The sequence below is a fragment of the Abramis brama genome, assembly GCF_963993115.1.
Source record: "Abramis brama genome assembly, chromosome: 5".
Classification (NCBI taxonomy): Eukaryota; Metazoa; Chordata; class Actinopteri; order Cypriniformes; family Leuciscidae; genus Abramis; species Abramis brama.
This window is the reverse complement of record NC_139967.1, coordinates 16679397-16706070: the sequence shown is the minus strand read 5'-3', so window position 1 is coordinate 16706070 and position 26674 is coordinate 16679397. Positions and strand designations below refer to the sequence as shown.

The 26674-nt window shown below is 36.5% G+C and overlaps 1 protein-coding gene across 2 annotated transcripts in view; it reads right to left on the bottom strand.

Annotated features, from left to right (window-relative positions):
* zmat4a (zinc finger, matrin-type 4a) overlaps nt 1–26674 on the bottom strand; it is a 137872-nt gene that overhangs the window by 42475 nt on the left and 68723 nt on the right. For both annotated transcript variants that reach the window (XM_084115302.1, XM_084115303.1), the window contains exon 6: nt 12355–12451. In XM_084115302.1, coding sequence (XP_083971428.1) covers nt 12355–12451 — 97 coding nt within the window. The remainder of the gene's footprint in view (nt 1–12354; nt 12452–26674) is intronic.

Here is a 26674-nt window from a genome sequence, read left to right as displayed (position 1 = left end):
AGAGGCTGTAAATACCTAGATGTTTCTAGAACAGGCAGTCATTCAAAACTCTCCACACAAGCAAGATAAAGACTTTGTATGGAAGCCATGGAAAAGCAGTAATGAGTTGTAAGAGCACCAGTAGACTACAGTATATCAAGAGCTCTGCAGAACACTTGTCTGCAGGTGATGGTGAAGCTATTACTCAAAAAGAACCATGTCATAAGAAAGTGATTGTGTCTGAGCTGCAATGAATGTGAGGGATAAAACTGATTAAATGATCAACATCCCTCTAAACCTTATCTAAAGAGGAATGGATGGTAAAAAAAAAAAAAAAAAAAGATAATCTGTTTTACCATAAATTCAAGCTTGCAGGACAATGACCTTAAACATTAGATCAGATTAACACTGGAACGGCTCAAGAAAATGCAACAATAGTCTGATGTCAATCCAACTAATATATAAATCTGTATTTGAAAACACAATAAACTGTTCTTGCTTTGGATAAAAGCATTTGCTAAGTGACTGAATGTGAAAGTAACCACTTTAAAACATCCATGACAGTGTGCTATTTTTTTTTTTTTTTTTTTAATAATGTGTAATTTTTTCAGTTCTTTGAAATGAAAGTGTCAAGAAGGTGAAATGAGAGACTTGATAAAGGTTCTGGTTTATAGTGCACCGTATGTGATTTGTAACCAAAAACCAAAAGCAGAAAAAACATGTAGATGGCTCATTATGTTAAATTAAGCCCACAATCAGAGTAACGCTAGAACTGATTGCATGGAGCAATAACAGCAACAGCGAGAGCACTAAATGCAGCCCTAATCTTTGATGCGCTCCACTATTGTTACAACCAACATGAGCCAGAACGGACACAAAAACCCTGCGAAAACACCACTTCATGTGACATATCGAAGGACTCTGCTGAGGTTCAGGTCACTTGATACAGTGAGAGGGAGAGGACTGTTTATCTTTGCCATAGTAATGAAATACCCCAGATGCCTCTTCAAAGGGCAATTTGCATTCCAGGCCTCAGCACTAAAACCATCCTTCATTTCCAAATGCCAGGCCTCAGAGGATTATACACATAAATTCTGTAGCACACAATCTTTTTAAAACAGCCCAGTAAAATCTAGGAAGACCCCCACCCCCAGTTGTCAAAAGTAAATGAAAAGCCTTCAATCAAGACTCTCTCTTTGACCATCACTTGAGTGGCTAATTGTTTCAAAATTGCTTGAATGCAGTAAAACGGTTGTTTTACATACTGTGGCATTCAATTATAATTTTGTTTGTTATTTCCTCATAAACTTCATATTCTTTCACAATAAAAAATACAGTTATTTATGCATTAAGCATTACAGCATATCTTTATATTTGACTATTTTTACTGTGCTACGTATTTAAATGAACAATACACAACTTTGGAAAGTTACATTAGTATATGCATCACATGCATCATTTTTAAAGGTGCACACAGAACCTTGGCCTTTCTATCCCCATCTGTGGTCTTCTGCACAAATGAATCTGATGGTTTAAGGTAGACGCATGGTTGCCTGTGATCTCCATATACTGTAAGAGCAGATCTGTCATTCTACACCATGACCCACTGACATTAAGAAGAAAGTCCTAAAGTCATATATGGATGCATAAAATGTTACCTGAGCAAGTAGCATAAACTGCCAGTAGTACATTTTACCTAAAAAAAAATATCTGTAATGCACCTTTAATGCAGAACAAAGCAAAAACATTAAATGGGTAATGGGTCATTGGATATCATTCAACAACAAAAAAAAAAATATATATATATATATTTTTTTGTCATAACACAAAACATGTATTTTTGTATTGTCTTTATTGCGAATTGTTATCAGCAGCCAAAAATAATCCAAGCGCTGAAATGCATTAATTTTGCATATTTTTTTTAATTTTTTTTTACTTTTATGACAAAGGTAAGCTTTATCCTATTTCCAAGATGTTTCTGATTACTTAACAGGTCAAGCTCACAAGCTGAAATTTGTTCTGCAGAAGACAAACTGTAAGCCTACCTTCATCATGATGTTTTCATACAGCATTTGAACTTGTTGCCTTTCCACTTAAAATAGCTGTACAAAACATGCCATCCGTAGTTAATAATTTACAGTTCTCACATCCCAAATTAAGCAAAACTAAGGTAGCCTGGAGCAAAATATTACATAATAATCTTCACAGCTTTAGGTCCCACGTTCAAACTAAATTGCTGTTGCCAAACCAACGCTGACCTCCATCCACCTTCTCCCTCCTACCTTCCCTTCTTTCCTCCCTCCAGTGTTATTTTCAAGTGCTGAGCTTAAGTACAACGTAATGGTCCGATTTACACCCGTGCAGTGTTTTATGGTTCTACCTTGCAGTGTAATTGAGATTCTGAACAAATACATTTAACAATTTTATATTTTAGTTTTGTGAAGAAAACGTATTAAATTTAAAGTGTTAAATGAAACAAACATTTCATAAAATTTCACACTGACATTGTACTTTTGATCCTGAGACCCTGTCAATTCCATGGACTGACACAGGGTCATTCATGTGTGATTTCAATAACACAGACCTCTGTATGAGCAGGACTCGGGTAGCAGGACCCTAAAAGTAAATGAGTTGCAGTTGTGGTGATTCATTCTTCTCCTAAGGCAATGCTCAAGCAGCTTCCCTATTAAGCTTCTGAGTGGAGGGTGGGTGTCTCAGGATAGAGACATCAAAGAGTCATGGTCTGATCTTCTGCAATCGCAGCTGTGATGTAAAATGGAGGAAGCACTTGGGGCATACAATTTGCATTGACGTTGTGGGATTTTGTGTGCTAAATGCTGTTCTTCATGCGTAGGGTCTTCAGAATGGATCTGCCCTCTATAGTGATATTTCAGAATTTTACAGTCATTTACAGTACATAAAAAAAGTTGTCAATACTGATTTTTATTTTTTTTTAAATTAAAGATTCATTGAGTCAATTTCTGTCATGACAACTCTGAGTGTTTGACACGGTAATGGATATGAAAATGTTGATATGTTAGATCTGCTACGCTGCTGCTGTTGGTTATTGCTGCTGCTGCAGAGCAAGTACAGGACTTGCTACTGCCAATACATACACAACACTCTGCTGTGAGCATGACAGACATACTGCTGCTGTACAATATAGCATATATGAATTAACCATAGCAGATCTATACAGGTGGAGCTGAGGAAGGTGGAGGGTTTCTGAAAACGCGCTGCAACTGCTACAGCAAATGCTGAGTATTTGAAGGTTGAGCAGCGATACAGCAGGAACACTGTAAAAAATGATTTTTTGGTGAAGTAAATACTACTGAAAAAAAACAATGTAATTTACATGAAAAAGTTAGTTCAGGCAAGAATAAAAAAAACTAAGTAAATTCCATATCAGTACTTAATTCAGGCGAGTAGAAATGAAAGCGTAAATATCAACTCAATAAAATTAAGTAAAAAGTACTCAACTTTTCTGATACTGGGGTTCCCATCATGCACTGGACCTTGAATAATTAATGAGGTTCATTTTTCACTGGTTTCCAGCTGTATTTACACTGTTTTATCATTGCTTTTGTTGTCAGGATTAGTAACCTGCCATTTTGTGACATTTCGAGTACATTTTCTGCTCAAAATGACACATTCAAACACAAAAATGATCCATCAAATGTTACCGTCATTGTGTATTGTCTACCAAGTATTGAGGTCTTTGCATTCACATGAAACTTAACATCTGACATGATGTAGTATAAATTACTTAGATAATCTAAGTAAAGCACATACTATAAATGACTGGTATAATTCAATATTATTGTTTGAGTCAAATGTAATGCAAAGGAAATTTCAACTAAATCGATATTAATCAACCTTTAACTAGCCAAGTTAAAATTACTTATTTTCTTTGTTACTTTCACTTAACTAGGTTAAGTAAAGTTTACTTAATTCCATATTCCAAGTAAATTTAACGTAAAGATTTCTAATTAAAGCTACTGATAAATATGTTTAGGTTTTTACTTGGCAAATCTTTGTAATTTTACTAGCATTTTCTGAGTGGAAAAAGTTGCCTAGCTTTTTTCAAGTAAATCCTACTCCAAATTTTTTTCAGTGAACCAATTAGCTGTGCCCTATAAAGGAATGATGTGATTGCAAGCAGATTGAGTAAAGGACCTATCAGCCTGCGCCATCTAGAGTTTCATGACAGAACTTTGTTTTAATAGAAATTCAGCTTTGTGTTAAATGAAGAGGCTGTTTAGGCTTGTTTTGACAGACCTGGATGCTTATCTAGGATCTGTCCAGTCTAAAATCCAAGATGGCAATCTACAAGCAAACATTACATGTAACAGTTTAATATGAACAATAAATAATAAACAAAAGATAAACTTTTTGGCATAATGTTTCCATGAAGAACATTCATAGAACTTTTCCATTGGACCGTTTTAGTGGTTACCAGGACAAAATCAGCAATGCTATTGAAGAACCATTTTTTGTTCCCCAAAGAATCATTCAGTGAAAAGAACCTTTTTTTTTTCTTAGCGTAAAAAAACATTAAAATAATTGAAAACACCATTGAACACTACACTCCAACACTACAGGACAAGCAGTTGAATGGATTGGATGAGAGCAAAAATGGAAATTCTGTCATGTTGTTCTAACCTGTATGGCTTGCTTACTTCTGTGAAAAAAGATGGTATTTTGATTTATTTATTTTTCTCTCTACACAATGAAAGTTAATGTTGGCTAATGATGTTTCGAACTCCACTGACTTTCCTTTTATTTCTTCAAAATACCTTCTTTTGTGTTCCACAGAAGTAATAAACAACATGAAGGCGAGTAAATGCTATACTATCCCAGGAGAGTAGTAGTTACTTTTAAACATTTGTCTTCTCCACATTGTAATTTGTCAAGACAAGTAGCGTATAATTAGTTAAGCGGAGAAGAAAATAATTTTTAAATGTATCAAATTAATTTCAATCTCTCAAAAGACGATACTCATTTGACATGATATAAATCAAGTCAGAGCAACTGGGATACAAACGTATGTTACTTTAAGCAAAAATAACTTTTTACTGTGATATAATTTTGGGATTAATGGGACTTAAGCGCAGAGTAAGGCTGAATAAACCAAAAACACACCGCTTCTGTCTCTGTTTTTATCCTCTGTCACACATAATAAGTCTCATCACAATATGAAGCCAAAAGCAAACAATTTTGTTTGAAGACTGTCTTAGGCTATTTGTTCAGACTGTAACAAAATCAATACTTCATGTTTTATCACTGCTTGGAGTGTAGACATGTTTATTTTACACAGAAAAATCAAGATTACCCTAGGGAGCTTACTTCTTGTGTGAGACAAACAAATCAGCCAAGATGGTGTTTGGAAAATGGGGCAAGCAAGATTGAAGGCAAATAGCTTGTTGCAGACAAGATGAGACTGGAATCAAAGAGCTGTCAGGTGGCTGAGCGCACAGAGACATATCTTCCTGGCTGTAAGGTTGCTGAGCAGGAGAATTGTAGGGGGAATGAGATGACGGACAGGAGAGGGACCAGGGTGAAAGGATTTCATTAACCAACAGGGTTAAAAGCGGCAGTTGGGGTAGAGGAACATTGATGAGAAGTTCATAAGGGAGGCATTTTATTGTATACTGTTCAGTTAAATGTACTGAACATCACCTTTAATAACTTGCTGAAAAACAATGGGGACAGAAGAGATTCCTAATACATTTTATAGGCACTTTCATTACCGTTAAGTTGTCGTTCGTGACAGCTAGTAAATTGAGATTTGTAGTCGCCATGTGTGGGAGTCTTTTTATTTAAAGGTAGGGTAGGCAATTTTTGGAGAGGCTAGCAACAGCAAGCTAGCTTTGGAAGCATAAGATCAAAGCACATAGCATTACAATAACAATGAATGTAAACAACTTAAAAGACAAAACTTGTACCACGCTTGTACCAACTTGTACGACAAAACTCGTACCATCTGACTGCTGCCGATTAATTTCCGTGAAAATTGCGCATAATTGCGAGTCAGAAGACATTAACAGCTCTGAGTAGAATGTCACGGGTTGCCATCTCTTAAACATGGCATGAAGGCAGCATAAGCTCATTGGGTCACATTCACTAATTGCGTGGATTATTTCGTATTTGTACGCACAGGAGAACTTCTCATGAAAAATCTCCACCTAATTCATAACACGTTCGTACACACATGAATTTGTCCTTAACATCATTCTGATGTTAGTGAATTTGGAATATTCTAAATGATCGGCCAAGCACAAGCTCAGTAATTTGCATAAGACATGCCCAAACCATCTTCATATAAGGGCTTTCCGCACACGCTTTCCTCACAGCCTTTCATCATTCTCGTCAAACTTGCCGCTGTTTGCAGACACGCTCTCGCCCGATCCTTGAGCAGTGTCAAATGTGCCATTCTCACAATAAACACCTTTTATACAGACCCAGATTACAGACCTCTCATTAGCCAGCTGTGCACACGCGTATATCTGCGTTATTCAGAAAAACCTCGCAGCTGAACATATAATGCAGATTTTCCTACGCTTTAACTGTATGTATATGATGGAATGTATTTAAAATAAATTAAATTGTATTATTTAATAATTTTATTATAGAATTTTATACTGTATATGGGTTATATAATACAGTTAATGAAACATACTTCAATATAAATATAGTCATGTTAGGATGAAATATAACTTCTTAACACGATTATAAGGCAGCACAGAGCAAGTGCTTTTTGTGTACGTGTGGTTTTAGTTATATTTTTTCGTAAATTTAGAATCAATTTTATTACAAAATTTCTGGTGAATCGTGATTTGTTCTTAAATACGTTCAGACGCACATTTCACGCACATATTTGTGTGTACGCATGCTTAGTGAATGAGATCCATTGGTTTGGTTTAGGAGGAACTGTAAATGGTGGCTGTTGTTTGTTTGTGGTGCTCAGTAACTGTCAGTCTACAACTCTGCATAGCTTCATGGAAAATGCTGTTGATGTCTGCGTGAGCAGGGTATGCAGAGGTATGAAAATACATACATTGACAGGCAGGTAGGACATCCTATATATATAACAATTGTCTTTGTTTCTGTTTTCTACAGTTGATATAATGTGATGAGAGACTGACAAGCAAGGCATCTGCTTTCTGACAGACTCATTAAATCTGTATTATCAGGTCTAACAATATAAATGCAACCTAAAAGGTGTTCAGCTGTCCTTTTGTCATTAATATAAATTATATATTATATGTCATTGTATATTAAAATATACAATATAAAAAAAAATACTACATGCATTTGTTTTATTTATTATTTAGAACTATTACTTCACATTAATATTTAACTATTATTTTTAAGTTAAATAAAATATGTGTGTTCAAATTAGTTTTTGCTGTGGTATAGAATTGATAATCGTGAAATTTGTCTATTGGTACCAACCACTGAAATTCTGGAACCATGACAACACTGGTAACAAATGTAACTGAATGGTGATATTAAGTAATTTTTCACTGTAGAACAACAAATATTTTCCATAAGAATGTTGTTAGTTCTTAGACATACTTTATGACAAAGGACATGAACACAGTGGGAAACAACAGTTGCAGTTACCAGTTATCAATTTATAGTGAAACCTTTCAAAACACCAACCAGAAGTGCTGTACACTGCATAAGAGAAAGAGTGTTTGTTGATGATGGGAATGGAGGAAGGTGTGATTTTGTATGTAGGAAGCATGCTGTTCCTGTGCACATGCTTTGATGGTGGGACACTGATGGATGGTGCAACAAGAGTGTAGTGATGTCATGGTAATGAGCCTGTCGGCCAGGCTTGACCTATTGATACTGAAGTTGAGGAGGAATGAGTCTTTTTCCTCTTTCTTATTCTGTCCATATCCTATAGCCTCTATGTCCTTTCTTTATCATCGGTCTTCTCAGTGTTAATCTGAAAATCACATGTAGGCCTACATAGAACCCAGGTGTCACTGGCCACTTGCTTATGAGTGTGTAACCACACTAAAATGTTTGTTTCTTACAGAAACAATGTATCAGACCAGAGCCACTTTATTAGGTACACCTTGCTAGTTCCTTCAGAACCGCCTTAAAGGGTTAGTTCACCCAAAAATGAAAATTCTGTCAGTAATTACTCACCCTCATGTTTTTCCAACCCCGTAAGACTTTCGTTCGTCTTCGAAACACAAATTAAGATATTTTTTATGTAATCTGAGAGCTGTCTCACTCCTAGGCTCACGCATCACACACATGACCAGTGTCGGCCAATAGTGAGCCTACGTGGTGACATACAACACAGAAGCGCTGCGCTGTTACACTATGTGAATTCACTCAGGCCCACACAAAAGAAAATGAATAGTTGAATAAAGTTGTTATTTTTGTTTTTTCCCCCCACAAAAATTAGTCTCGTCACTTGATAAACTTATGGTTGAGCCGCTGTAGTCACTTGGACTATTTTATCGATGTCTTTACTAACTTTTCTGGGCCGGCAAGTTTCGATCCCATGGAAGCCTATGGAGGAGTGATCCAGCTCTCAGATTTCATCAAAAATATCTTAATTTGTGTTCCGAAGATGAACGAAAGTCTTACGGGGTTGGAACAACATGAGGGTGAGTAATTACTGACAGAATTTTCATTTTTGGGTGAACAAACCCTTTAATTATTCATGGCATATATTCAACAAGGTGCTGGAAACATTCCTCTGAGATTCAGGAGAGGGATCTCAGATGAGGTCTGAGATGAGGTCCATATTGACATGATCGCATCATGCAGCTGCAGCAGATTTGTATTTATATATACAATTGTTTGTGTATATACAGTACACACACACACACATATACATTATATATATAAAAATACACACACAATTGCATATATAAATACAAATCTGCTGCAACTGCATGATACAATCATATCACACACACTACTAGACACACTACAGTATTACTAGATAATACATTCATCAGCAATGCCATGCCCCCAAATAAACCTAAGAAACATGTGTTCCTCTAAATTAAAACACTCCAATGGAGAGTAGATAATACAGAGCTGAATTGAATTACTCAATATAAGGTTGTTCTCAATTTGGCAGGGGAGACATATTTGGCTTGTTGGCTGAGAGTGTGTTTGATTGAATGGAGAATGGAAGGGGCAGGGGGGTTCATTTAGTCTGTTGGAGGACATGCAGTGTGTGTCTATTTAGACTGTTAAGCAGGCTTATCAGTACTCTTATCACACATACACACACAGTTATTTTGAGTACCATATAGCACTGAAATAGACCTCTGTGGTCAGCTCAGGTCATGCCCAAATATCTGATACAGTTTCCTGTGTGCAAATAGCTTTGGTCTTGGTCTTTTTTTCCTGTCAGCCACTGCAAGGATCAGTGGTTTATGGAAATCATTTTCATCAAGTTATTTGCCACAGGAAAGAATATACTACTTAGTTTCAATATGCTACTCAAGTTTTGATTCCGAGTTAAAAATCAACAAGCAAATATATTGTTGTTAGAGCCATTTTTTTCCAATTAGGGCCTTAAAGAAGCTTATTTTTTATCTTTTAATGACCTAGAGACAGTCTTTAATGCCTTCATTTCAATAAGGCTTGATTGTTGTAATGCCCAACATGCTGGTGTCAACCAGTTTTCCCTTTCACGTTTGCAACTGGTTCAAATTGCTGCAGCTAGTTTCTTGACGGGGAAAAAAAGAGGGAGCATATCACCCCTGTCTTAGCACATGTGTAGGATTGAAAATAATCCAAGATATTTTAAATGAACAAAGATATTTGCTTTACTGTTTCCACCCCCTCTTTCTACCACAAGGACCATTTGGAGTTCCTAAAGGCACAGAGGTTTCTGATAGTGATCTAGGCCTGTAGGCCAATATGTTTGTACTTTGGGTGTCGATGAATTGTCACACCTTGAGTACGGTGGGGGAAGTGTAATTATCTGATTGGTCAGTTTGAATGTCTCACATCTGGGTTTTAGTCACATGGTCAGGAAAGGATAAAAGAAGATTGAAACTGTTGCTCTGTCTCTTTTGATGCTCTGGCTCTCTTCTTCTCTGGGTCCCTTTCTTGGGTCTCTCTCTCTCGTAACATTTTTCATCTATGCTGCGTACAATTAATAATATAAGTTATCATCATCTCATACATCTATTTTGTAACTATTTTAAGTGTAACCATAACCATATTTTGTCATTAAACCTTTTCAATTACAACTAATGTGCTAACTAGTTTTGATTTGGCATTGAGTGCTACAAATTGCAATACAATACTGTCACTTTCTATAGCAACGCTCTCCCACATATTAAGCTATTGTAACTGCGCTTATTTCCGTCGCTGGTATACGTGGCAGTGGGTGGAATAGACAAGAAATGTGCAGTTTTCTACCATCTTGCTAATAACGTTTCTTTAGTCATTCGGCAGTCTTGCAGCTTGAACCACTGCAGGAATCCACCCTTACACATGTACACTGGCTACCGGTAAAATTTAGAATTAATTATAATGTTTTAACTTTTGTATTTAAAGCCTTGCATGGCCTGGCTCCAGTTTACATTACAGATCTTATTTGGTAACCCTGATTCTAAATTACAAATGTAAAACGTTACTTTCCTGTGTGAAAAGCCCTTCTGTGTTATACAGTAAAATATAATTTTTATAACTGGATTCCGAAATTCCTTCTGCATTACAGGGCAGACTATATATGTGCAACACGCCAATGTCCAGCTCTGTTTGTTTGGTTATACATTTTTGTGTGTCAGTATGTATTTGTGTGTGAAACTAGTTGAGGTGGTCCACAAACTACCTGAATACAGATCAGCAGACAGAGAACAGAACACCCCCAAAACATATGCTACTGGACCACAGGATAGGGAAGACATCCAATATGATGATGAAAAGGCTGGACATCTGACAGCTATGTAGGTGGAGTGAAGCTGGACGTTTTAAAGGACTTTAAGATATAAAATAGCAGATTTTTTTTTCTACTGAGGAGAAACGTTGAAGGATTTTTCTTAGTGATGCACTGTAGAGCTGACTGAGAGTGTAGTCTTAATGCTAACTAAAATCTCAATTTTGGATGAGCTCCTAATGTTTGCACAGCTAATGACCCGCACGTGTGTGTAAACAGAGGAACTGGGGTCAGCACCAAAATTATGGAGTAATTATTTAAAATAAGCTTGGAGCAGAGTGTTGAAAGAAGGGGGAGGCTCCAAACAAAAAGATGAACTGCCAATTCAAAGTACTGAAAGCACAAGACTCATAAAGCCAAGAATACAGTAGATTTAAAACAGGCCTCATTCACGGGTATATCAATGGGAACAAAAACTCCACTTTAATGATCAATAAATTCAAGAGCAATCCAAAATGCCCTGGAACCTATCACCACTTCCAGGAAATCTATTTAGTACACTAAATACTCCAACCTTAGACATTCTACTAAATATAAATAACTCAACTAGCAGTCAATAGAGTGTTAGTAGTCTATCTGTTTAATATCTGCTATCACTTTATTTTGATGGTCCCCCAACAGACATTCTACTGACTATTAGTAACTTTTCAAGTACGTCAACTTAATCTACCCTAACCTAACAGTCTACTAATACTCTAATGAGAGTTAGTTGACATTTAGTTGCAAATTAATTTGAATTAGTTGACATGTAGATACAAAGTTACTTACAGTTAGTTAAATGTCTAAGGTGAACATTCAAAATGAATTGTAACGGTTTAGTCTCCTTTTGTATCATCATCATCATCATCATCATCATCATCATCATCATCTACTGTGACAATTATAATATCTCACTTTCATTGATAGACATATATATATAAATACATAAATATAATATTCTCCCAAAGCAAACTGTGGTAGTAGCACATTTCAATTAAATGTTGATCACAACTAATTATATTATAATATAATGCATCTATGTTTTTAACTATAATAAACATACCATAAACATAAACATTTGAGTTAATTATATTAAAATAAAAGGTTTTATTTTTAAGGTCCAGGAGCTTTAAATACTATGTGTGGATTGTATCGGTATTTCGACATTTCCTCAAGGTTTAATTTTGTGCTTAATTTTCCTCACAATTTCCACACACTGCTCTGGACCAGAATTTGCAGTGGCAATGTGTAAAAATAGCTGCCCACTGCTCCGGTTGTGTGTGTCCACGTTTTGCAGTGCGTGTGTGTGTGTTCACAACTCGCTGCTCCTAATGTGGGTGCACTAACTTGGATGGGTTAAATGCAGAGGGCAAATTCCGATTATGGTTTACCTTACTTGGCCTTGACATGTCACTTTCAATTTCACTTTCACTTAAGAGTACACATTTCACATTTGCACTTACTTATTTTGGTGCTTGGAGCCCTGCAGGTGTGCATGATACTGTGCCACTGAATTCAGTGTGACACTGCAGACATCACATGTGTAGCAGCGTTTTAGACCTACACAGAAAACAGACACAAACAATTTTGTGTTATTAGCAAGTACAAAAAATCAAATGCACATAACCTAACATGGCAACCAAGAAGCTGTGAAATATCATCACGTATGCCTTTCTATGACATTATCTTTATAACATTTAGAGGACAAAATGTAATATTTTATTTTGTTATATTTGGGTTGTGGCATTAAAAAAAAACAAGCACTCTTGTTTTGCCCACGGCCTCTCCACCATGTTAGCTAAAAGCAGAATGGTCAATAAACCCTTATCATGTCATTCCCGAGAACAGAAGGACAAACTGCGGAATGAGATAACACTGGTCTCGATCTCTCTCAGTCAGCAGAGGCTCACACGGGTCACTGCTCGGCTGTGTTTCGCAGTTCTGCCTGATCAACTCTCCTGATTACTGTACCCTGAGGGAATGTGTGTGTGTATGTGGAGAGAATCAATTAGAGACATACATATAGAAATGCCTTTTTTATTTATTTATTTGAGTTTTTAAGAACTACTGTGCAATTACAATGGAAGGTCTCTCCATGAAAAGAGATCAATGTCGAGGGAGGGGGGACCTTTTGAGGAGAGGAGGCTCCTGTGTTCTCTCTTGTGTGTGAGTCTGTGTCAAGTGACATTATAAATAATTGAGAATACCATGTGGCTTGTAATGCAGTTTGGGATACTAATGTTGTCGCACCTGTAAGGGCGAGAGAGGGGAAGCCAGGAACCAGGTCGCTCTTATGCAGTTATGAAAGAATATGAAAAGAGTGAAAATTGGCTGAAATGAAACAACACTTCATATTATTAATCCGTGTTTGGGAAGCCACTTTAAAACTTTAAAGCTGCTCATAATTTTAAGTATAGTTCATAAACCGATAGATGATGCTATTAAATTTAGCAATTACAGCACTTAAAAACATCTAAATTAGAATGAAAGCATTAAATTGAAATAAACTTGAAGATAAGTACAACTAAGAAAGCTAATTTAGTACTAATTCACAAATACTGTATAGTGTCAAATACTCTAAACAACTTTACAAAATATTGTGCTTCAAATTACAACCCTGAATGTGTGGATGAAAAAAAATATTCAGGGGATAAAATATATCAGTAAATTGTTTTTTTTTATTTTTATAAATGTATTTTTTTTATTGTGAATCATTTATTCAATCAGTGAATTGTTTTTATTTACATAAACTGTGAAAAGTTATCCACTATTTATTTACAAAACATATACATACATATATATACATACACACATATACATATACACACACACACACACACACATATATACACATACATATACACACACCCACACACACATATATGGGTGATTCTCCAACTAGGAGCACTTTTGGCACTGTGAGCTTATGGAAAATCCACTCTCTTAAAACACACTTAAAAGAATCTTCCTAGCTTCATTAATTTGTCTTCTAACCCAATATAACAGTGGGCAGTTTTAGAATTCCATGGAATATTATTATTTTTAGCGCTTTCAAAGATGTAATTTCCACCACTTTTCAATTTATGTATTTTATTACAATATAATATTGTAAAACTGATTATATAAAATTATGTATCAGTCAATAACATCAGTGACTACCTAATCATGTAACAAAATAAATCTTAATACTTCATGAACTTAATGTATTTTTATTTAAAGTTGCTAAATGCCACGAGTTGCCACGAGTTGGGATTTTTGCCTACAGCATTTCATTTTTGCTCACTCACACATATATTGTAAGTAATGAACTATTACTACTTGATTTAAAATACATTTAGATCCATGTCATTGGTTATTCTTTTTTTTTTTTCTTAAAAACTGTAGTGGTGGAAAGTTGTGGAAATGACGGTTTATGGTAGAAAGATTGTTTCTGTTTATTTTTACTTAAATTGCCAGTCCAAAATATTTTTAACCATGTATTTTATTATTTAACATATATGAGTTGAACAGTATACCTAATAGTTTTAAAAATAATGATTACAAATGATATGCAAATTATATGAACCTGCTCAAAACATTCATATAAATATAGATAAATAAAAATAAAAATAAATATAGAGTGTACTGGAATGGTGATATATAAAGTTCTCAAATATGTCATGAGAACATGCAAATAGCGCACAAAAACGGCATATATCATGTCCAAAGCTACGCCTGTAATTTCTCAGAGGTGGAAATGACATTTTAGCGGTTTGTCTATTTTATTTTCATATTTGTTGTACATAATTCAACCGAACTACAGCCAAGGTGGAAATGATGCTGAAAAAAAAATCTATACATACATATATTTATGTATATGTATATATTTATGTATATGTATATATGTATATATGTGTATATATATATATATATACACATATATACATATATACATATACATAAATATATATATGTGTGTGTGTGTATGTGTATGTGTATATGTATTATATATATATATACATATACATACATATATATATATATATATATATATATATATATATATATATATATATATATATATACACATACACACATATATATACACATACATACATATACATACATACATACATACAGGGTGCGATTTGCCGGGGGGGATGCGTGGGATTTCCCCCTTTCTGGTCAATGTATCCCTGCCTCTGCTTAATAATTTTTATCCCCCACTCAAAGTGATCAGTGCTACTACACTAGTGGAGAGACGGATCACAAAACTTATCCCGGATCCGTGGTTTGATTAAAGTCAATTTTATTTTAAAATGCGCTACTTTGGCTGGCTCTGACCATAGACTGTAAAAAATGGCTCTGACATAGCCTCTTACCACTCTGCAGACTTGTTCAATGTCCCGCCCACGGTGCTATCTGATTGGTTACACCTCACGAGTAATAGCCTATCAACACTTGCGAGATGCCACCCACTTTTCAACAGGCCCACCCAAAACTAAAACTAAAATCATAATGTGTACTAAAATAGTCTAAATGTTTAGTTTTAAAATCAATTTTAAAAAGCTGGCTATGTCTATTTTGATGTTTCTGCGCAAGTTCTGCAGACAGTGAGGTTCGGGTTTGTTCTGATCAGAGCTCATGAGCGGAGAGCGCATTTCTGAATATTCGCACCGCTCGCTCATTCTGCAGGGTCGCTCGCTCAACCCAGAATGGCCTGCTGGTTCGAAAATATGTGAAATAAGGGCTCCCTCCGACTAATTTTTTTTTTCTAGTCGACTAGTAGTTGTTCATTTAAGCCATTTGTGGACAAATCGCCTCTTTATATTAATTTAATTACTTAAATATGCTATATAACCAAATATTAAATATGCTATATACAGGATAATGAGCGTTATGACAGCACGCATAAAGCTTGCCACAAAGAACCGGTTAAAGTAATGATTATGAATGTGTCTAAATTAGCAAGGAGACATTTAATTGTTTATTAATAAACTGGTGTTTTCTATGTCGCTGCAAAGATGAAGTTGACGATGCGGACTCGCCATGAACGCCAGAGAGAAATGCACATTTCATGGATTACATAATCAGAGAGTAGCCTATTTATTTTGGTTTGAATATTTTCGTTTAAAAGTAGACATTTCAAGCTTTCTTTAATATATAGCCTATATTTCTCAAATCTGTGAGGCACAAGCTGAGTTTCGGCGCCCTCCAGTTCACGTGCAATGCAAGTGATTGTGCCTGCGCCTTATTACATTGTCTGCTATATATTTGCTTCTTATTTATTAAATACGGGCAATTGGTTGATAAAACATTGATCAAAATTAAGATACAATTTATACAAAACGAAAATCTTTTAAAAAGAGTTTTCTACAAAACAAAACTTAATGAAGTGGTCAAAATCATGTTTTACCAAAAACAGCGCCATTGCTAGGAGGGCGCCAGCGCCTCTGCCTCGCAAGTGGATGATAGCCCTGAAGACGCCTAGCAATGACATACCTTTAGTTAAGTTATACCTTAAGAGTCTTCGTAGCGCGCTAAGAGACAACGTCAATGGAAAATGCAGCCCAGGTATGATGCGTATGATGCGTAATGGAGATTCCAAAGCGCTCTTCTTTGGTCAGAACCACGGAGAGCGATCGCGGATAGGTCTGTCCTATGCACCGAAACTTTTAACTATGCAACAAAATATTTAAAGAGCATCAAGCTATTAAAATCTAGATTATGTATACGCACAGATAATATAACAGTAGGCTATATTAGTCAATATTTTTTTAATAGGTTAAACAGTGATTGGATAACGTTTTTAATTTAACGTTTTTAATTTAAAGGAGCTGTATGTAAGAAATGTATTTCAATTAATCATAAAATGGCCCTGATATGTCACTAGACATTAAGAAATCATTTTCATTTCAAATACTTATATCACTGACAACAGTAGTCCGGCCAGGATATTGTCATTTAAAAAGTGAAGTTGCAGCCCTCAACTGATGTTGATGTTGTCATCTTGTGTTTTGGCGTGAAGCGCCACCCTCCACCTATCTACCAATCACAAAGTCAGTAGTGTTTCAGCATCCGGGTTGCCAGCTCTGCTCTAGTTACCACAGCTACGTATGCTGGATCCTGCAGCCTATCTGGCAACCTCGAGAGTGATTGCAGTACCAGTTTTGGCCACAATCTTACATACGGCTCCTTTAAGGCTCACCCACAATTGGTCTGGCCCATCCAAAACTGGAATCCTGGCGCCGTGCCTGGGCTAAAGCAAAGGTTTTTTGATTGCTCACTCACTCTTGAGCGTCTGGTGCGAGTGATTTCAATGTTAAGTCAATGTAAAGAGGTCCTGCGGCGCGAATGAGGCGTTTAGCGGTATACGCGAATAAGGCGAATTGACTAACACACAGATAATGCATCTGTCTTTTCTATCATTTCACTGTAGCTCAGCATCGCGATGTAAAGTTAACGTTATTACTTTAACAGCAGCAGTAAAACTGTTTCTACTGTGATGGTTTAACTTTGCAATCAATCCGTGGTTCAGCAGAGGCTGATATATGACAATAGATGACATTGCGGCTAATTTATCCGATCCTGTCCATTAGCTTTGATCCATGTACGGCTTTTCAGAATGTCACCAAGTACAAATATTTATGTAATTTCAGCGCAAAAACTCTAGCTAGCTAGCTGGGAACAATGAAAAGGGTCCAGAGCAGCATATCATCATATTTTACAGGACCGTCACAAAAAAAAAAAAAAACTAAAACTGCAAATGAGAATGTTACTACAGGTAGGATGGACGGCAACTCCCAGCTTCAGCAGAATTCACAGTCCCAGGTTGACTCAAATGAACAAGGACCACAGTGTTGGGAAAGATAAGCTATAGAGTAAAAATATTGCGTTAGGCTACTTCATGAGTTAATAAGAAAAAAGATGTTACAATTCCTGCAAATGCAGTGATGAAGTTCATGTTCTCATGATTTATTTTTATGAATAAAAATGTTTCAAAACATCCCCCCCTCTGTTTTTTTTCACAAATCGCACCCTGCATACATACATACATACAAACATACATACATACATACATATTATTGCCTCAGCTAACTCTGCTATATAATAAAACATGGCAAAAATAGAATCATATAGCATTCTGTCACATCACAGTTATACTTGTTAGACACAAATGGTCACTACTAAAAATGTGGATGAGTAAGTAGCATCACTACTTATAGTTCGTTACTCCCCTGCAGTCTACCCGTTTTGTGTTGACTTTGGACAGCAAAAAGCTTGTGACTAACATGACACAGAAACACTTTGGCTCTCCATCAGTGCCGTTTCCTGCCTGCGCCCCCCGTTATGGATTGAGCGTCCCGTGTAATTGCTGTCATGTTGCACTAATGATATTGTAGCTGGAAAATGGCTTTTGCAATCTCCTCCACCAGATTGAGTTAAACCCATAAACAACGTTTGGAGGAGAAGGGCATGCAGAAATGTGTGTCTTACTCTTGATTCACCATCATGCTTAATTTTACTCATTCCCATACATCTTGAGTGTGCTGTTGATATGCACTTGCTGTGTATTACAGCAGGTTAGCCAAAAAAAAAAAACTCTGACACTGACAGACCGGGAACAAAGCCTTCCTTGTGCCTGTCTCTGTTATACCCAAGAGTCTGATTATTTCAGCCACTGGGCAGCCAGCAGGAGTTTTTAAAAGTTGCTAATCATATCAGCAACAGTGAAACTGAAAAGCACAGCAAAAAATGTCCTTTCCCTCCACAACTTTTTAATGCACCTAGATACACGGTCATAAACAAAATATTTTTTGACTTCAGCAGTTTAACATTTGTACAATGTGCTTATGGTTTGTCTCAGACGGATGGCCCATAAAGAATCTGAAGATTTTGGGGTTGTGCAGAATTCTGTGAAAAGTGTCTTTCCGCTGAGTTTTGTGGGTACCGATACAGTCTGGTCTGCTGATGACCATATTCAGTGTATTTTATTGGTGGGATAAATAAACCCCTCCTTATTATCCACACACACACACACACACACTCCAGGGTACTGACATTGAGAGGATGTGGCGGAACCGTGTATCTTGTGGTGACTCCCAGCTGGCCTTTTGACAGGCCGCCTCACAAACGCTTTTTGAAAAGGTGAAATAATGGAGCACCGCCCAGGCATCCATCAATGTTGGCCATCAGTTCCGCTTGTCGCGCTGCCCACGGAACACATGAGCAATGAAGAGTCGACCAGTGCGTAACTCCTAGAAGTCTCTCTCATCTTTGTCGCCATTGTCTCAGATTTATTACTGTTAGCACAGAACATCTTCCAAGTGGGAATTAGAGGAACCACAAGTGGAATAAATGAACTGAGATTGAATGTGGCCTCTTTGCTCACCCAGTTTACAGCTGGTTATAAATACAATACACAAACTTTCACTCACTTAAATAGAAATGTAGAAAGGAAAGGATTTTTGTATACATTACATTTTGACCATTTGGCTGAGAATGTTATTCAGAATAAAAATGTGAAGAAGATGGAATGGAACCAACAGCTTGCAGAATTCCTGGGGCACAATAAAGTTTAATGATGCCTTCAGGGATATTATCACCTCAGGCTTCTCGTCTCGTCAGGACAGGGATCATAACACCACTGAACTGGGACATGCCCTGGGACATTCTTACTGAGATCCCCATCTGTCGATCCTATAGTTTATCGAACTTAAACTACTTAGAATAATAGTTAGACTATTAGTCACTAACCATTACACACACACACACACACACACACACACACACACACACACACACACATATATATATTTTAATTACTATTTTACCTCTTCCACATGCTCTCTCCACTCTTGCCTCTACATATCTGGTAATGGTAATGCAGTACAGGACAAGCTCTCTGGCAAGTTGAACATTTATGAGCTTTAAGGCAACACTGGTTCATCTATTTTTACCTCCAGGCATCTGCCTGCCTGATGGTACAGAACAGACCTCGCTTCGACCCTCTCACTGAGCCAGGAGACCCAATATGATTGTAACGGGAAATGAGAACAGAAAGATTTTTAAAATTATAATTACATCATTGTACATGGGCAGTGATCCATGCATGAGCATAAGGACAGAGGTCAAATTCAAAACATCCCATAATGATCAGCACTATGATTATCGAGCACTAACCTGTCAGACATGCTTGAATCAGCATGTTTTTAGTGTGAATGAACAATGTTTATGCCACAAAGTTCCATGTGATTACATCATTAGCTCTGCTGTGTGGATTTAAATATGGGCAAAAATATGCTGAACAACAATGAATGAGAAAAATATGCCCATATTTGTACAGCGACAGGCAGATGGCATCTAAGTGGTGGGTAATTCAGCAAATGTTGATTCACTTCTGCTGCAGAAAAAAACACATCAACCATATCAAATTGAAAAAGCCCGCGGCTAGTGCCCATATTTAGCAGTGCAAATACAACACAATTCAATTAGTATCTTACCTGATTATATTCAAATAGGCTACTAATAATTACAGTACCTCAATTATGTGGTAAAAGCACCTTATATAGTTTACCCAAAATATAAAATTCAGTCATCATTTACCTGTATGACTTTCTCTTTTCTGCAGAAAACAAATTTTGGCCCCTGAATAATTCACATAAGTAACCTAGAGATACATATGTGACCCTGGACCACATGGGTCAATTTTTTGAAATTGAGATTTATACATCAAAGCTGATTAAATAAGCTTCCATTGATATATGGTTTGTTAGAACAGGAAAATATTTGGCCGAGATACAACTATTTGAAAATCTGGAATCTGAGGGTTAAAAAAAAAAAAAAAAAAAAAAAAAAAAAAATCGAAACATTGAGAAAATTGTCTTTAAAGTTGTCCATTTATGTTCGCAATTGTGCTGCATTCACTCACAAATATAAATGTTTTATATATTTACGGTAGGACATTTACAAAATATCTTCATGGAACATTCCCAAGTGGATGCTGCACATGGGTGGTGGTTGAGGAGAGATCCCGATATGATTGTAAAGCGCTTTGGGTGTACAGTAGTACATATGAAAGCGCTATCTAAATGCCTCATAAAAAAAAATTAAAAAAATAAAAACATGACCTTTACTTAATATCCAAATGATTTTTGGCATAAAAGAAAAAATGATAATTTTGACCCATACAATTGTTGGCTATTGCCACAAATATACCCGTGTTACTTGTGACTGGTTTTGTGATCCAGGTCACATATTAGCTATAGTGTATATTTTAAAAGTGTAAAAACAGCTAAAATGTTTTGACAAATATTTTCTTTTGAGTTCCACAGACGAATGTAAATGCAACATGAAGATAAGTGAATGATGACAGAATTAAATTTTTTGGGTGAACTATATATATATTTTTTTTTAACGGAGCGAGGGGGTATGTCTTAAATGAGATATTTTTCCAAGACAGCTAGAAAAATTATGTAGCCTAATGCTTTTTTTTTAAGAGTAAGATTTACAAAAATCATTTAAGAAACAACAGCTAACTTCTTACCAAAAACTGAAAGTATAATTTCAACCAAGACTAGAGAATACAGCTAACATGTCACCTCAGCATGAAAACGCATTATCCACCAACACTCCTCGATCGGTTTCAGAGTGGCACGTGAGGCCAATCATAGACTGAAGCACTAGGCAGGAAGAATGTAATTGCACAGTCCTTCGGAGTGAAGATGCTGATTAACTGATGAGCCAAATTATATCTCCCATTTTGTCTTTCCAATTAACCAGCAGGACAGTGTTTGGATATATGGAACTTGTCACAGGCACTACCTGATTAGCTTGGTGATGACACTAAAAGAAAATAGCCATAATCACTTCTGAAATCAGATAATTTTGCATTATATCAGCATTCTTCATTATAATGAGGACAGCTAATGCTGGGTACACACCAAAATATTTTTTACATCTTATAAGACTTTCAAAATGTGACAGACCACAAACATGAGGACAAAAAATCCTAGATTTAAGCGTTTTGCTCCTATAGTGTGTGGTGTGCCATGATGTGACAAAGACAGCACACCACACACAAACAGATTTTCAACCAGAGTCTCGACTGTGAACACAGGAAATCTCGCAAAATCTCGTGAGACTTCAGAATAAGCATGGCGGATGATATGCAGGAAGAAATTGCGATGGTAGCCTATTGTTTGGAATGATTTTCACAGAAAATTCACGTGAAAAAAAACACATTGTACCCACCATTATATATAACCGTTTATACATAAATATATTCATTCTTTATTGTCTTTATTTATTCTTTATTGGACTTATTGTCTCTTCAGAAAAAGTTATTTAATCCCTCTATAGAACCTCACTGAACCCTTAACACTCAGCTTCCTGCAAGTGTGTGTGTGTGAGAATGACCGTGTCTTCCATCATCTCACTTTCTGATTGGATATTGTTTCGTTTCACGTGATAATCTCCAGAACGTGCACGCGTTTGTCCTCGGAGTTCCCCCCACACATCAGGATTTCTGATCGTAAATATTAAACATGTTGAATATTTACGATTCGCGATCGGGACGGCTCCGACGTTCTTCCGAGCAGGTTCGGACACTCTTAACACACCTCACACCAAGGGAAAATCTGATAAGATAATCTGTTGAACCATCAAGATAATCGGGACATTGCTAGGAATTGTTGGAAGGGGGGAAATCGGCCCAAAATCAGCCCGATTATCTTTTGGTGTGTACCCAACATAAGCAGACTTGATTGATAAAGTCTGTGAAACTAAAGCTCTTTTCCTCAAAGGCAAACCAAAGCATTAACCAAAGTCCAGTTTTCAACATTTATTCCAGTCATTGTGTTGCTAAATATATTGCAATAATAAAATAACTGTCTAAAAACACGACGAAAAGCAAGTTACCATGCTGTTTTGTTAAAAATGTGGTGAAAACCTCAGTTTGATGTTACATATTCGATGGTTTTGTGGAATGTTGCTGCTTTGCAGTGTTGCATTGCAAGCATTATACTTTCTTTGAATAGAGAATATGGATATATTTTTTGCACTAATTTATATTTTGAAAACATAAAATGTTGTCAGTGTGAAAACTGCAACATGATAGCTGTGTGAGACTGTTAAATGTGAAAAAAGAGGCCACTATGCATAATTCCGACACATTGCAATGACGGCTCAAATCACAAGGGCTTCCTCCACTCTCTATCAGAGTGTTGTGAAAGAGGAAAATAATCCCCATTTGCTGCCTCTTCTTCAAAATGACTATGGATTGGCACTCTAATGAGTTGGGTTTTTGTTCAGTGTTAAGTGTTAAAAGGATGTGTTGGATGAATGCGAGTGTGAAAATAGCAACTACACACTCATATATGAGGAAAACGACTCAGAGCGAAGAGCAAAAGAGGAAGAGACAGAAAATGAGGTTTGCTCTTCAGTTCACTGCAGAAAAACTAAAATGTGACAGGCTTTAGACACCTATTACTGCACACCACAAACACCTCACTGTACTGATGTAGTTTAGTCCCAGAGCAGGAAACATTTCTGTGCACTGAATATGTCGGTACAAACAAAATTAGGTCCTAAAAAAGCCAACAAGGATTAAATTAAAATAAAACTTAAAAGGAGGAGATAAAAGGGAGGAAAAACACCTGCACACTAACAGCAAAAAAGATAAAATATATAGATAAGTTATAAATACACATGTAAATAAATCATTAGCTAACCGCTACAAATTATGATTTTCAAATACATGTATTAAGTTATTGCATTTTATTGTATTTTTGTCCTTATATATTCAAATATAACTTCTGATCAGGACATCATGAAGAAGAGATGACCTCCAAAAAGGCCTGTCAATTATATTATCTGTATCATGAATGTGTGTATATTACAATTTATTTATTTATTTATCTATACTCCAATCAACTTATTTTAACCCATCTTTATTTCAGTCATATGTATCAAATCATATGTATTAAATTACTTATATTTATTTATTTTCCTTATTATTGTTAAATATCTTTTGATCAGTACATCATGCTTGCTAGTTACAGAGAAGCGATGACTGCAAAATTATTTGTCAGTGCATCATAAACTGTATAACTGCACCAATCGCTGCATACAGTTGAAGTTCATAGTTGTAAAAAACTGTATGTATTTGTTATAATGTTCAACTGGCACCCTGATGGAGTACTGTACACCACCTGAATACTGGCCCTGTTTCTACAGTGCAGGAGAACCTCTTGATGTTTACCCTTCTTAAAGCCTGCAGAACACAGAGGTAACGGGTAGCCCTCCCTTTGTGTACTTTAAATAGAGAGGTGCTGCAATTCAAAGCCGCAGGAAGAGAAAACGTGCATTGCACTCACAGATACACACACACATTGATGAGAAACCACGCAGACATAGCGCTCAACAGAAAATCTATGAATATTTCATGATGTTGCGGTCTTCAAAGTGTGACTGCTGCCTCCCTCTCTGATGTTCTGAACAGCAGACAACACTCAAAGGATGCCCGGGACAGATCAATGCAAAGAGAGGAAAAGGAAGAAAAGTCTAAGGCAAGCAGACAGAAGGAGAAAAAAAACATGGGATGGATACTGAAAGACAGACAGAGGCAAGTGTTGTAGGTGTTAACGCTTTGTGTGAAAGATGAGCCTGCCACCAGCAGCTCCCAGCCCGATGATTTAGGCAGCAAGTTCTCCTGCAACATTTCCCTCTCTGGCCGTTAGGGTGATTTGCCACATCATTACTAATTGATAATCACGTTGGAGAGAAGCCATCAGAGGCGTACTCCCAAACGGTGCGGTGTCTGCGCTGACATATCCTGGCTGGAGTAATGACTAGGTGACATTAGTGGGAGACCTTGCAGACAGTGAGAACAAGCAGCTGAGGGGAAAATTGCAGAGATGGTTGGCCCATCCATTTTCCCCTCCTTAACCCAGTGAAAAGGAAATGTGTATGAAAGATTGAGTATGAAAGACAGTTGTGGTGCAGTATACAGACTGGCTATTTCTACAGGTCCATTTTGGTCCACGACTGCCTGATCCACAGATGACAGTGTGTGACAGTGAATGCTAACTGAAAGCATCAAAGTAATAACTGAAAAACAAACAGATAAATAGGGAAGGCTAGGAACAGTTGTAACACCATCAGTTTAAACCAATTTCAATTGAAAGAATGATCCTTTGATGAATAGAAAGTTCATTTATTTGAAATAAAAATCTTTTGTAACAATATAAATGTCTTTACTGTAACTTTTGATCAACTGAATGCATCTCTCCTGAATATTGAAAAGTATTGTTAAAAATCTCACTGAACTCAAACTTTTGAATGGCAGTGTAAAAAAAAAGAAAAAAAAAGAAATATCAGGTCCAAAAAAACTGTGAAAGTGAATAACATCCTCACACACTATCTGTTATGATTTTTCCAACCTCTTTGCTGATTTAGAATAAAACGTTCCCTAAATGTTTCTTTAATATTTTTTTTTAATGAAATTGGGTGGATAAACGTGGGAAAATTATATTCAAGTTTGATATAAATAGAGCAAAGATTACTTACATATGAAGTGAAGTGTGTTACAAAAATCCCATCCCCCACTGTAAAGTATTACCTATTGTGCGTACAACAAACAGGTATAAAATAAAATATAAAACCTGTTCATTATATGCTCTTGGAAAGTGTGGATAACTGGAGAAAATCCAGTTTATTTTCTCATTCAGCACTCATCCTAATTGTTTTTCTATTTTAATCTTGTGCTGACTGAGCCTGGCCAAGTCTCCGTGTGTCTTCCATTAACAAGGAAGCTCTGAATCCACCATCCATCACTCTAAGCTGGGGATAACCTTCAGTCCAAACAAACTAAACCCAACATCAGCACAGTCTCACAGCAGCAATCTCTCCAAAGCTTTGAGCTGTACCGGAGTGAGTCCTGTAGCTCTAATGAGTGGAAACATCCCATGTTAACAGTTCTGCTAGGCAGTGGAATCCCTTGCAGCAGTGGCCGCTGGCCTGGACTCTCTCGCTCAGCAGAGAGAACATTTATTAGTAATTGTTATTGACATAATGTGAGCCATGAGACAATGGGAGATCACACTCTTCATCCCATAGAAATTAATAGCCTGTATCGGAGTCTCTGGACGCACAAACCTATTGCTTTTATTCTCTTGGAGCCCAAGCTAGAGATGAGGCAAGGGAAGTAAAAGACACATTGAGAGGAAGTTTTATTGTATTATGTGAGGAGTTTCATTAATCTATCAAGGAAGTGAGCCCCATGGCACCAACTATCGCTCTGAGCTGGGAATAGCCTTCAATAAAAAACAAAGTGATATAACATGAGCAACAGAGGTTTGTGACCTCACAATTTGGCACTGAGCTCTCATTCTTTGAGTAACAGTCACACAACTCTGAATTCCTTCTTCAAGAGAAATAAAGTTACTTTTTAAAGACATCACAGCATCAAAGGAAAATGAGCAAACATTTGTGACATTTCTGTGATGCATGATAGACAAGTCTTAAAATAAAAAATAAAAAAACTGTAATACTGAAACAGAAAACATGATGTAAAAATGATTATGAAATACTTCAGCTTATGCACTACTTTTAGGTCACTATTCAAAATAGTCAATTTGTGACATCGATCAGATGATGGTCAGATGTTCTATATTTCTGGGGCGGGGCATAAATTGAAATGTAAATCAGTAATGTAAATCACACTAAGAAAGACTTCACGAAAACCACATTGAAAAAATTTGCATTCAACCCATTTCCCCATGAACATCAATAACCATATAACGG